The sequence below is a fragment of the Diachasmimorpha longicaudata genome, chromosome 3 (assembly GCF_034640455.1).
Source record: "Diachasmimorpha longicaudata isolate KC_UGA_2023 chromosome 3, iyDiaLong2, whole genome shotgun sequence".
Taxonomy (NCBI): Eukaryota; Metazoa; Arthropoda; class Insecta; order Hymenoptera; family Braconidae; genus Diachasmimorpha; species Diachasmimorpha longicaudata.
Genome location: NC_087227.1, coordinates 3,991,859 through 4,005,763, shown reverse-complemented (window position 1 = coordinate 4,005,763; position 13,905 = coordinate 3,991,859). Strand labels below are relative to the sequence as shown.

General features: G+C 37.9%; 1 protein-coding gene across 2 annotated transcripts; it reads left to right on the top strand.

The window, feature by feature from the left end:
- Nucleotides 1–869: 869 nt before the first annotated feature.
- On the top strand, nucleotides 870–11,112 carry LOC135159936 (uncharacterized). Of its 2 annotated transcripts, XR_010298480.1 has the most exons (4): nucleotides 870–1,160; nucleotides 1,239–1,319; nucleotides 8,564–10,179; nucleotides 10,282–11,112. XR_010298480.1 is itself a non-coding variant. In XM_064115998.1 (3 exons), exons 1-3 carry the CDS (start codon nucleotides 965–967, stop codon nucleotides 9,724–9,726), a joined length of 1,440 nt encoding a protein of 479 aa, XP_063972068.1. In that variant the 5' UTR covers nucleotides 870–964; the 3' UTR covers nucleotides 9,727–11,112. The 2 variants fall into 2 exon arrangements, 1 of the variants encoding a protein (XP_063972068.1); XM_064115998.1 differs by having other exon boundaries at nucleotides 8,564–11,112.
- Nucleotides 11,113–13,905: the final 2,793 nt, after the last annotated feature.

Below are 13,905 nucleotides of genomic sequence, written 5' to 3'. Positions count from 1 at the left end.
TAACCACTGACCCACGAAGTTTCATCACCTTAGAAGAATTTTTTAAAGTGAAGCTCCTCAGGTGGCTTCGGACAAGGTTGCGTTAAACGTTTAACGCCATTCGATAGTAGAAGAGCGGGAGAGAGAAAGAAAGAATGAGAGTAAAGCATAGTCGTTTTACTATGCGGTATTCACGGTGTTCGCGATAAATGTAGACAAAATAAACTCATATTTTAGTTGTCACAATCCAATGTAAATATTACAGATATTAATCCGTCAAAGCCTAGCCAGAATAATTAATTTGGAGGTTGCATAATAATAAATTTATAAAATGTGAATTTACAATGCGGTCGTCACTTCATCATATTTTTATCCTTCCCCTTCCGCTATATTTCTCTCTAAAAAATATTACTAAAAAGTTTCACACCTTCCACGCATATTATATTGCAGTAAATTTTTGCAAAATTCACAACACTTTACCAAAAAAATATAGGAAACTAAACGCTGCCAAGAGCCGATATAAAACAAAGAAAAACATTTGTAACATCAAGGGAAATAAATGGAAAATAAACGCACGAATATGACACTTGGTGAGTCGTTAAATAATGAAAAAACGTAAAAACGGTATATTTTTCATATCTTTAGAATTTAGGTAAAAATATGAACAATGAGAATATATTGTCAATGACTCGTTAAACAAATTAAAATGGACAAAAAAGGTCGAAAATTTACTAAGTCAAAATAAAAAATATCTGATGAATTGAAAGAACCAATTGTAGTATTTTAAATTTGGGATTCCCCGAGTTTTGGCTCTTTTTTTTCAAGAGGTTGATGATTCGGTGGTAACTTGCCGCATTGAGATGTACCATCGGTTGCTTGTATTCCCGCGCATTGGGGCAACATAACCTCTATCAAGCAGCTGTACCTCTGTGAGTCGTCGGATCTAGGTTTATTAGAAGATTGGAGAAAACAACAATATTAAAAAATGGTGTTCCATTGTTCTTTTCCTGGTTGCCCCAAGGAAGCAAGGTTCCAGTTTCCCCCAGCGACTAAAGGTGCGGCAGTTCGCCAGAAGTGGCTGGACTTCGCCGGAATTAAATTCGTAGAACCATTCTCGACGAGAGGTCTGTGCGAAGATCATTTTACTCCAGATCAATTTCTCAGGGAACGTGCAGAAACAGGTAAAATATGTGCTGCAGTGCTTATTAGAATACGTTTTCGATACAACAGGTGAAAATTAATTTATTGTTTCTATTCAGGGTCGAATTTGAGCAGAACCAGGCTGAAGTATAGAGCTGTTCCAACAATCGGTGTTGTTAATGTGACGAACCCGGTGGCAGGTTTGTTATTTTAGACGATATTATTCATTGACTTTTTTCATTTCAGGTGCCATCATACAGAGCTTATACCGTTAAATTACTGATCAAACGGTAATTGAATGCGAAATTATTGTAGATGAACAGTGTAGTTCTTCAAGGCAAAAACAAGCAGGCGAGCGGTATTATTTGACACGAGTGGTGTGACTGATACTTTACGTATTATTATTATAGGTCATACATTTCTACCAATTCGATTGGTAGTAGGCGTCGCAATGGATCCGCACCGAATTCATTTACAAAATAAAAAGGCAGATATTCGTCAGTTGAGTTGGTTGTGGTGTAAAGAGATATATTAGTAACATAAACTTCGACAAAGCAGTAAATTTTACATCAGCCATCCGACTTATTGTGCCCATCCGACATCTGATGCTTTCATATCATAAAAGCGATGATCATACTAAATTTCAACCTGCTATCCCAATTTTTCACCGAATTATTGAGTATAAAGTTGTGAAAATTAAAAGAAAACAGAAAAATGCGGGAGAGCGTACAATTTTTTCTTCGCAAAAACAATCCCGGAAATATCCCCGGAAACTATGCCGAAACGGGTACATAGGTTTCGATTGATTTACATAGCAGGCATTTAAACGCACTTTTTGAAAAAACAATTGGCCAGTTAGTGTTTCGCCACAAAATAATAATCTTAATGTGATTCTAGCCAAGTTGTAAATTTGGCTAGTTTGGTGATTCAAAATTATTTTAGGGGAAATGTGATACGGCGAATGGGTCCTTTGTGTCACTTATGGGTTAACGATACTGGACGGGGAGATTAACGAAACGAGGAAGCATCGATCACTACCAAAATTGTGAATAATTATTGATACACAGGAATTAATATTTAATAAGTTACAATTTATTCAAAGTTCGGAGGCATTTGGATTTTGCTGTTTACACCTTTAAGTTGAGATTAAGACTGAGGGTTCTAAGATTTTAGTTGGTCTTTGGGAGTGGAAAAACCCAGGCCTTTTTTAGGGTCAGTTGAAGGACTGAGAGGGACACATCTGGAAGGGATTAAGGCAATTTTTATGACAGAAAACAAAATTTTTGAGTATTTCGGAAAGTTCGGGGAATTTCTCTTAATTGAAGTTTTATAACTGGTTTTGAAGAAATTATTGTATAGTTTTGGCCCGAGAAATGCCAAGCAATAAATGAATAGGAAATTGAGAGGAAGGAATGGCGCGTCGAAACGTGTGTGAGATAAAGGGATGGATATTTCCTACACTTATTAATTATAATATAAAGAATATCTACTGTTTGTTCTTGGATGAAGAATCAAACGGTTGGATCACGCTGTTAATAAATAAGCACTAGGTCGTATTTTGTTACGTGATGTTTTATTTAGAAAACATAAAAAAAACACTTCCACAATTTTTATAAATTTATAATAATGGTTAAATTAAATCCGAGGAATTTGAATATTGAATTCAATAACGGGACTATTTGCAGCGCTTCGATTAAGGCTGAAATAGACACCGATTCGTTCCGCGTTGTTACAACGTTGAAGACTAAAATTGAACTAAAAATAAAATGTGCATTTGCACCTAAAATGATGAATGGAGTAGGAGAAGCATGGCCATAATAAAATGAGGGTGGATAGTCGGGCCTTATTTGGGCCGTAAGGTCTGCGATACATGAGCGACCCTCCTAAATACATAAATGACCCAAGTAAATGGCGGGAATTTGAGCAAATAACATATTCAAAATGTTTCATAAATTTGGGGGATTCCCCCATTTACGGCCAATAAACTGAAACTTTCAGAATTAGCGATAATATGGTTTATCATCGTTACATGTGAATTTTATTACAGTATTTGTATAATACTGGGCAAAAAATAAGAATAAAGAACAAATTTTCGTGAAAAAATATTCCGCCACGGAACATCTGCCGAGCATGTCATCACGCAATAATTAGAGTGAAGGATTGAAAGATAAATCGCTTTTTCTCGGGAAACATTCTACCGATCGAGCTGCTCTTATGCTGAGAATTACTTCTCATTAAGGTCTGTCTCAGCGAAAATTTGCGATTTTTTCGAATGTTTTAGTCAATTTATTGTTTGATTTTCTGAAGGGGGGGGGGGACATGCAGACATGGGATTAAGGAATCTGAAAGTTGACCGATTAAATGCTTCTGTTCGATTATGGGATTGAAATAAACAACACTTCCGTTTTATTTTATTCACTTTATAATTTATTCGTTATACTTGATTCTACTTATGTCAGGAGGTATGTTCCTCTACAGATTCTGCCGACAGACTAAACTCAAAGATAGTATTTCGGATTTCATAGACCGGAACATTTCCATCCCCAAAAAGGTTTTTATTTATAACCCCATGGCCACTGCTGGTCGCCAAATGTTGTTCAACAAAGCGGGTAATAAAACTTTTCCTCCTTTTTATATATTCGGCGTGCTACCGCAATAAAGCTCTAGAACATATTTCCAGAGGAGAAAGAGTGAATTTTGTATTTGAGGAAATCCCCGAAAATTCAACAGTTTCCATTTGGAAGTAAAAAATTTAACATTTTGAATGAGAATTTTTTTTAATATGAGGAAATGGTTTTACTATAGGAGATATGAACATATACAGGGTGTCCCAGAATTGAACGTTTAGACTTTAAACTTAAGTTGGGGGTGAAATTCTGGATCGAAAACTCCTGAGCGACTTTTTGATCAGACGCACCCTCTTCAACTTATTCAGGATTGAAGTTGGACGAATCAGGGGCGTGGAATACCCGGTCACACGACGGTGAGGAAAACGTTCGAGTGTGGTAGTGTCCCCACCATACGCTACTACTCCCCTGCGGCGGCAGAAAGAGATGACTGGCGGCGGTGGGTACAAAGAGGATAGACCAAAGTAGAGGCTCAGTTCTGGGGGTTTGACTGACGCCAGTTTCTCCACGTTACCGACACGATTTCACCCCCGAGGAGACGGGGCGCCACGAGTCCTACTGGGGTATCTGCATATCGGCCAAGCGGGGGGGCTCCGTTCGTACTTGTTCAACTGTACAAATGATCAACTGTACACAGAATTTTCAAACGGTGAGAGCACCGTTTGAAAATTCTAAAATTCTAAAAAGCTAGGCTGTACATGTGGCGCTGGGTCCACATGTACAGCCTAGCTTTTTCTCTCGACAGTTGAATCCCTTCACGGTGGTACTCTCACCGTCTGAAAATTTTGTCTACAGTTGATCATTTGTACAGTTGAACAAGTACGAACGGAGCCCCCCCGCTTGGCCGATATGCAGATACCCCAGTAGGACTCGTGGCGCCCCGTCTCCTCGGGGGTGAAATCGTGTCGGTAACGTGGAGAAACTGGCGTCAGTCAAACCCCCAGAACTGAGCCTCTACTTTGGTCTATCCTCTTTGGGTGGGTAAGAGGAAGGGGACGGAAATGAAAAAAATGAACACCCCAAAAAAAAAATCATCAGCTATTGATCATTTTTTTTCTCCTTCGCTGAAAGAAAAAATGAAAATCTCATACAGGGCCAATGGGGCTTTAAAAAATTAAATCGCCGGGTTTTTTTTCCAGCGCTGTAATTTTCAACGCTGTTTTTTTCTCCTTTTCGATTAGATTAAGAGATGTAATGGGCCTCAATCGATGGGGAATTTATTCTTCTATCGAATGCCCTTGGTTTCATCCCTTGGCATTAATTAGGGGAGGAGTAAATAATTTTTATGTAGCGGGCGGGTGTTCATTTTTTTCATTTCCCTCCCCTTCCTCTTACCCGCCGCCACCAGTGATCTCTTTCTGCCGCCGCAGGGGAGTAGTACGGTATGGTGGGGATACCACCACACTCGAACGTTTTCCTCACCGTCGTGCGACCGGGTATTCCACGCCCCTGATTCGTCCAACTTCAATCCTGAATAAGTTGAAGAGGGTGCGTCTGATCAAAAAGTCGCTCAGGACTTTTCGATCTAGAATTTCACCCCCAAATTAAGTTTAAAGTCTGGACGTTCAATTCTGGGACACCCTGTATAATTACCCTAACAATTACCCGCTATTTGCCGGCATGAATAAACATCAGATAGAACCCCAAAGATCTTGGAAATGAAATGGTATATTGTGGACCAAGAGCGGAAAGTTGCACTCTCCAGGTGAGTTCGATAGGTGCTGCCCTCAATGGTCAAAGGGGGTCGGGGGCTTCAGCCCACTTCAGGCAGTTCCTATTGCACGGTCCAGAATGTCCAACTTCGCCGCGGTCTACATAAAATTTTTTCGGCCACCTGTTACGAAAAGTTGGCGTCCCGATGGGCGGGGACTCCCCTATAACAACCATTTTTTAAAAATTTTCTTTATACATAACAAAAAGAACACGCGAATATAATCAATAATTTACTAAACCAATGGCGTAACAATTAGTCATTTCAAGATGCACCCAGTATGATAATTACAGCTGATCATTCGATGATTTTTGTAATTAGCCATGTGTTACCTCCTCTAACCTTCTTTAGACTTGGACTTGGAGATTTGGACATGAAAAAAATGAACAAAAGTCGAATATGAAACAAAAGAATTTTTCCAAAACTTGAATCAAAATGGAAAAGGAAAATTTCCGCTAACGATTAGCCACACTTTCCGATTTTCTCCTCATTTACATGACTAAATTATTGAAATCGTGTCAAAGATCCCCCCCCTCCCCGTTGAAAAAAAAATTGGACAGTAATTAGAACAAAAATTTAATGTATTTTTGATTAAATTCTTTTGGTAAAGTTATTTGAGAAAATTTTTCACGCGTATAACGACAAAACTGATAAAATCGAAAATTTTGAAATATTACTACAAAGGAAAAATTTCACATATCTTTTTGGTGAAAAAAAGACTGATCAACTTTCACTGCGAATGAGATCATTTTTTTTTGATCGACAAGACAATATTTCTGAAATGAAATGAAAATTGCAGTATTCGATGAGGAAACAGGCAATAGTGTAGAAACAATAAATGTTGTAAAATGCTGACTGGTATGCAGTGACGCAGTCATACTAGCCATCAGTGAGTGTTTACATCAAGTTTTTAGGTTTCGCCGAACTTAACTGTAGAACTGTTCGGTAATTATTATGCCATATCTACTACATCTAAGGCAACTCAACACCTCGATGTAAACGCCAAAACGACAATAAATAGTACGTTTTCTTCACAAACATGTGAGAAATCCGTAAAAAATCGAGAAGTAAAATCTTACAACTGTTCTTCTCAAGCAAGAAAAGTAAGTCCCAAGGGCCGAAAGTGACGGCCGAGGGAGAAAAGTACTTACTTTCTCACCTCTTATGGGGGAAAAAAATTGAATTTTTCGCTTCCAATTTTATGCAAATTAAGTGAACATTTTTTGCAAGATAGAAAACTGAAAAATAAATTGCTGATTAGGTGTCACATGCCTTGATTTCGCAGAACAGTGATAGCTTGTCGTTAGTCAATTTTTCAATTCAGAATTGATAGAAGTGCTTGTTCAGTGTTCATAAGTAGGCAAAAAATCATAAAAAGGCTTCACAATTTTTTAAAATCCTGTCTTCCCGATAAGCGTCTAATTATCCACCGGCTCAATGTCATACCTAAATAAATGGTTCCTCTTCACCTCTTTCGGGGAATCGTCCCTCAGACGCATACTGCAGGGTTACTTGTTAAAAAGATAAGGACAGTTTATCTTCTAGGAAAAATTGTACCATTGATATTAACACTGTACACTATGTCTTTACTAGTTAATACACACTTAATCCACTCTTCAGACACTCTTAAGCATACAAAACAAAACGTCTTAGTCGTAATCGTCTATCGTTGCTCAAAACCAACTCTGACCCTGTCTCTCTTGTCAACTCCGAACTGGGCCCTAATGGCGTCACGTGGTCCTAGCAGCCTTGGACCTCGCTGGCTGCAACGATTTCCGCCTATCGCATCTGTGTGCCTCATAAACCCACAAAATATGACCCTGTAGGTACTTTTATCGTACAGCTTTGCATCCCTGTACCAATCCATGTCTATTCGCGGGGTTTCTCCACAAGTGGCATCTACGCTACGACTAGAATATACTCTTATAGCCTTAGTACTATCTTAATAAAATACGGTGAACATCTGTCTATCATATTCGACAGATTATCATTTTTACACCGGGGATTTGTCCATAATTTTTCCCGATACTACAATACTAACCTGGTCGTAAGATCTTTGCGAGTCAGAAGAAATAGCTCATAAAAAGTAGCTAAGGAATAATAATAGATCTAACAAAAATAGCTCATGGAAAAGATAGTTCATAGAAAAAACAGCAGATGGCAAGAATAGTCAATAGGCCTTTCACATTCTTCCGATCATGGCAGGTGAAAAAAATTAGAATATCTCGAAAACTTAATATCAATGGGTCTATATATTATTATCAATTGAGATGGAGTACATTGAGACGAAAAGTTTGAGACGTAAAACATTGGAAAACGTTGGATAGTTTTCGAGATATTCAAGGATATCGATTTTGATATAAAATGGATTATCAATTGTCATTCTTCAATACCAAACATTTCATTTCCAAAAGAAAATGTGATGCCACATTTCAAATTGATGAATGAATTTTTCGCCAAGTTATCTTGCTAACAACTTTTTTTTTGGACAAAACAGAAAAATTGAAATATCTCGAAAATTTAGTGAGGACGGATACACATATTTTTATTGATAGAGATAGAGTGCATAGAGACGAATGTGTTGAGGCATGAAAAATTGAAATCGGTTCTATAGTTTTCTAGATATTTGCGAAAACTTATTCGGAACGATATGAAAATTCGTCCAAAGCGGGTGGACCACTTGAGCTGAATTTCGGCACAGACTTAGCCGTTCACTTTAACTTCAGCCGTTTATTCCATTTAATTGTCTAAAAGAGTGAGCACCATACACACCTGGTGCTCAAATTTTGTAGTTTCACGTTTCAGACTATTCTATATCATTTCCAAGCAGAATTAGATAATTCAAAAATCCGACGATTACAAATTCTAAAACGTGTAAAAACCCATACAACTTGAGACATTTACATTCATTTTTATTCCGTTCTCTATTTTTTCTGAAATTTGCTATTTTTTCTGTGCCCTATTTGTTGTTGGGTAGTTTTTTTATGAGCTATTTCTTCAGGAACTCAGTGTATCTTCTTTCGTTCACCAATACACATACTACATTTCCTGCCAATATTGCACCTGTTTCATTTTATCAATTCCTTAAAATCTTTTCCGTTTACAGATCCACAACCCGTTGCCACGAGTGCGGAAAAACGCGCCCGATCGAACTCATCGAATGCAGAAGACATTGAAAGAATCAAAAAAACTTATTTTCGTGTTTCGCTCCAAGACCTTGGTAGTACCTCTGCAAATTCCGATATCGATCAAAAAAAAGAAGAGTATGATTGTTCAACTGCAAGGCAAGACCATACATATCATTCAACTGAAGAGGTCGTGTCAGGCGGTACGGTTTGCCATGAACATGCATCACCGCCCGAAATTGAAGAAATACTTCCAGAAATGTTTTTCGCTTCCGAAGTTATTCTCTCAGGCTCACGAAGTCAAGCGACCCAAACTGACCCAACTAGTATAGACAAATCTACCCAGACAGATTGTAGGGTTCGGCATTATGCAACTCAAACAAAAATTTCCTTCGCTTACAGTATCCATAGCTGGCGAAAGAACAGGACAATAATTACGTACTTCACGAGCCTAGAGAACTACCAACAATTTAAAATTGTCTTGGCATCACTTGGTCCAGGGGCACATTACCTCAAATACAAAGACTGGAAACCCCAGGGTGTCTCGGTCGAGGATCAGCTCTTCATAACTCTGTGGAAGTTGCGACGCAATTCAACTGACTTGGAATTGTCTTTTTATTTCCAGATAAGTAAACCTGCTGTCAGCAATATTCTTCACGCGTGGATTCCATTCATCGCTTGTCAATGGCAGCGCCTGGATTGTTGGCCGAGCCGCCAACTTGTCGCCTATTTCATGCCAGATTGTTTCAAGAATCGTGATCCTCCAGCTGAAGCATCGTATGTTGAAAGGACTCGTGATAACGTGGAAGTAGCTGGGACTTCGACGGGGACTGATGAGCCAAGTGCTAGTACATCCTCTGGTGGTTCTAATGCTCAGGAGATTCTGGCGCGTCTCGGTGTGCACCTGGAGATGCCACAAGTGGAAGACCAACATCGGTCATGTACAAGAGACTCCCAGGATAAAGGCGGTAAAAAATGGACGCCTGGTAGCTTTGAACGACTCATTAATTCTATGAATCAGTTTATGATATTGAAGAAGGATTTGAGCGGTGGCTACGCTAAGTTCGCGGAGGAAATTGTCTCTATTTGTATGATATTGTGTTGCTTTCGAGACTTTCTGACCAACCGAGGAGATTCCTCATAGTACCAACTATTTTTTACCGGAGAGAGAGAGAAATATTAAAGAAAAATTAACAGGAAAAATACGTGAAAATCACGTTTCGAAATGACACTGAGGGGGAAACTAAATGCAATAAAGACTGTTAGGAAGGCCGGAAATTTTACGTTTCTGGCGGATAAACGTGACGAATTTTGGAAAAAGTTGGCATCTGGGTTATGACTTATGATGAGAGAAGACTCTACGTACCTGATGTGTAATTTTTACTGAATGATAATTTTTTATACAAGCAAAGAAAAAGAAGAAGGTTGCTTCAATATTTATTTCTGTATCGCATTTGAAAAAATAAGTTTATCAAGGCATTAATTCATCACGATACTGACATCTCCTTTGGGGTTGGAAGGATGAGAGGGATGAGAAGCCAGTCACGGATTCAAGTCGGAGATCTTGCCATGACAGAGATATGACGTCATTGTAATTGTACTTAAAATTTTATACTTGATTTTCTGTTTTTACAATAACTTTCTTCTGTTGTTAATGACATTTGTTGCGTCACCACGGCGCACACGAATTTTCCTCTAGCTATCAGTTGTCCGCGTCCGACACGATTGTCTGACAATGCACGATAAACAGTGAAGTCATCATAGCCAATGCATCTTTGAAAATTTACGGATTCCTATCTTATACGGATGTTCATCGCACATGGCGGATTTATGGAGATAATCGGTTACCTCATAGCCATAATCGATCATTCAAGCATCAATTATTCCATTGGCTATTGGTTAATCGATTATTTAATAGTCGATAATTTGATAATTGGTGTTTGGACAATTGGTCATTTTTATAAAGAAAAAGTCAACGCAAAAGGACATTAACGACGCGGTCGTAGTGGCACTAATAGTAGTAAAACATGTGTGCTAGTTCCGTGTAAAATAGTGAATTTTCAAAAAAATCTCAATTTAAAGATTCAGAAATTTGCAATAATTCTCGCAGCTTTAGTTAAATTTTAGGTGCAGCAAAAAAATTACATTTTCCGTATTTCACTGGCAGAGAAAATTTACTGATAATTTCATTTATTATCCTCTGAATAGACGATCAACCAATCAATGATTGATTGATTATCGTTGGTAACCGTTCTGTATTATAAAAGACCAAATCGACAATATTTTTGAAATTTATGTACAAAAAATGATATTGTAATTTAATAAGAAAGTAAGATTAGAAAAGATTATGTAAATAGGTAATTTCTTAGTATATATTTTTCTCCGTTGAATGCTGTTGAGGAGTAATGTGTTCTTAAATGTAAACTTGAGTAAATCAGCTGTATATTCTATTAATCAGATTGTTTATATCAAATACAGAACCAAAGAGCCTGAGGCATTTTCTAAGTTCTCGACTTTGAAGTCTATTAGTTATTTTTATATTGATTATTGCAAAACTAACTGAATTCCCTTCATCTCCCCTTGGAAACCATATACATAGGCTGTTCCAGTGTATGTTAGCAAAGTACATTAGAGGTAAGTTGGATACAATAAATTGTAAATAATTTTTATTTTGTGGGTTATCAAAATTGATTTTGTTTTGCCTGGTTTTAAAACTATTATGATGTTCAAAATCCGGATAACTTTGCCAAGCGGGTTGATTTTGCATTTCCAAAATCTCAGCTATAAAGTCGCAGCAATAAGATGCTCACAGGATAAAAAATTACTGATGTAGAATTTTGTTTATATTAATATTTACGGGAGTTACGCTTTTAAAAGCTTAAAAAATGATAAAAATCGGCGATACGTAAATATAATAATATAATGATATAGTAATATATCTTATTGGTATATTATTTTTTATGAAACTCTGTTATATTATTTTATATTTGGTACTATATCATATAAGAAATATAGATATATAACAATGTTATATACAGAGAAAGATAACTCGACACACAGGTATTCACAGTGGAGGTGGTTTCTTAATTCCAATACACCTATCAAGAGTCTGGCTCGAGAGATTCGAAGAAAGAGACAATGCCATGTTCATTCAGAAGGCTGTCGTCATTAAGGCGGTTTATTGATTTCTTCCGATCGATAATTGAAGGACGTGGTCAAGTAACCAGATGATTACTATCAGAATACAATTTTCAATCCCATTATTTTCTAGGGTCTACTGTTTATTTTTTGAAAAACGAATTCCTATGCCGTCAATAATGGCCTTGCATAGAGCTGTAAAGCTCTTCGTGCTTTCTAAAATAATCATATGACCCTGCAAAGTAATCGGATTGAAAATTAAACTCTGATGGTAATTTATATGGCCACTTGAAGGGGGTACACCCAACAATATAAATTTATAACAATAACAACCAAGCGGAGAAGGGGATTCTGAAGAGATGGAGCTCTGGAGAGGGCGCTAACCGCACAAGGTTATGGAGATATCAAGTCGCACACAAAGATGTTGGACACACATGTATCTGCAACGGTTATATTTATTCAGGGGGTGTAATTAAAGTATAGCGAACCATACAAAAGACGTGGGGCCACAGCTGTGATGGTATCCGTGAGATATACAAGGTGCCCTACAGATGAAGGCGGATGGTGAACAGGCATGTTTTGGGGGTGATTCTGAGCAGCAAAGTCCTTTCCCACTTTTCGCTCGGACGCACCCCTGCAGAGATATGGGGGTGAAAAGAACGGCCAATGGGGCGCGAGCATTGCGCGGCTATCCGTCCGTGTGCCGCGGGTAAGCAGTGTGCGTGCTTCCCCTTCTCCTCGGGCGGACGTTCCATTCCGCTAGTGAGTGAGAGTGAGAGAGAGAGGGGGAAAGATATTTCAAGACAATCCTTTCGGGGGGTGGGGGGCGCTGGGGTGATTAAAAACCGATTATTATTTACATTAGTTATTTTTTATTTTATTTTTGGTATTATGGAACAGTCTAGAATTATATGATCTGCTGTTATGCGCTTCCACATTCAACATTTTGGCACTCATATCGTGAAGCTCTTGACATCTTTGTGTTTCGAAATCCAACAGTTTGGATTTCATATGCGCGAGGGTCATGATGTCTGGTGACAATTGTTCAATAGCAGTCACTATGTTATCGTATGAACGAGGTAGAGTTAATAGCATATGAGCTACTTTATCCTTCTCGGTTAAAGTACCACCAGCAGCCAGGAAATCGTCGAACAGCTCATCCAGTTCAGAAAAATGATTCTTCAAATTGGTGTCTCCTTTCAATTTAAATGAGAACAATTTCTTCCTTATTGCCATCTCAGATGCCAGACTCTTCCGGGCGTATACAGCGTCAAGTCTCTCCATCATTTCCTTAGCAGTATCTTCCTTTTTAGCAAAATGTAAAAAGGAGTCTGCAAGATTTGCGACTATTACACTTTTGGCTATATTATCAGCTTTTTGCCATTCATCCTTCCCGGTCTTTGGAGGTTCCATTTCAAGGACTCTCATTATTCCCAATTCCCCTAGCAAATATTCGATCCTTGTTCTCCACGTGTTGTAGCGTTCTCCATCGAACGGTTTTATGTTCCGGTTGGCTTTATCCATTTTCGTCTATTAGAACTCGGCACTATTTAATTACTAACACTTTATCACTTTTTCACCTCTTTTTTTTATTTTAAATTTTATTTATTATTTTTATTTTATTTTGATAAAAAAAAATTTCAAATTTTTGTTTAGTTTTTTTTTTAATTTTTTCATTTTTAATCTAAAAACTCAAAGTAGCACTGGGCCCATAACCTGTTGGTTTATGGGGTAGAAAAGAATCAACACTGTTCGAGTTTTGTTTAAATCAAGTTATTATTTTAGAATATTACTATTGATTTTATATACTCAAGAGGCAGTACATACTACGAATGTTCACTATGAACTGAACTAGCCGACTGACCCTCGTAAGGCCCGGAGTTCAGACTCAGAGGGCAATAGAGCTCCCTCCCATTGCACCCATACTGGTCACCAGACGTAAATGGGGAAAACTATACTGGATAATCCTCATGGGATTCCCCTTAAATTATTGTAGGAGGAGGGCTTCATAAACATATACTAATGAATATTTTTATAAGTGCGAATGGCTTTATAGCAGGGTGAATTTTACAATGGAGAATACTCCAAAATCCAACAGTCATCATTAGAGGTTTAGCGGCTAACGAATTCCACGTTTTTAAAACTTGGCGCAAATATTCGTGAATAGCGCCATCGTCCTCCTAGT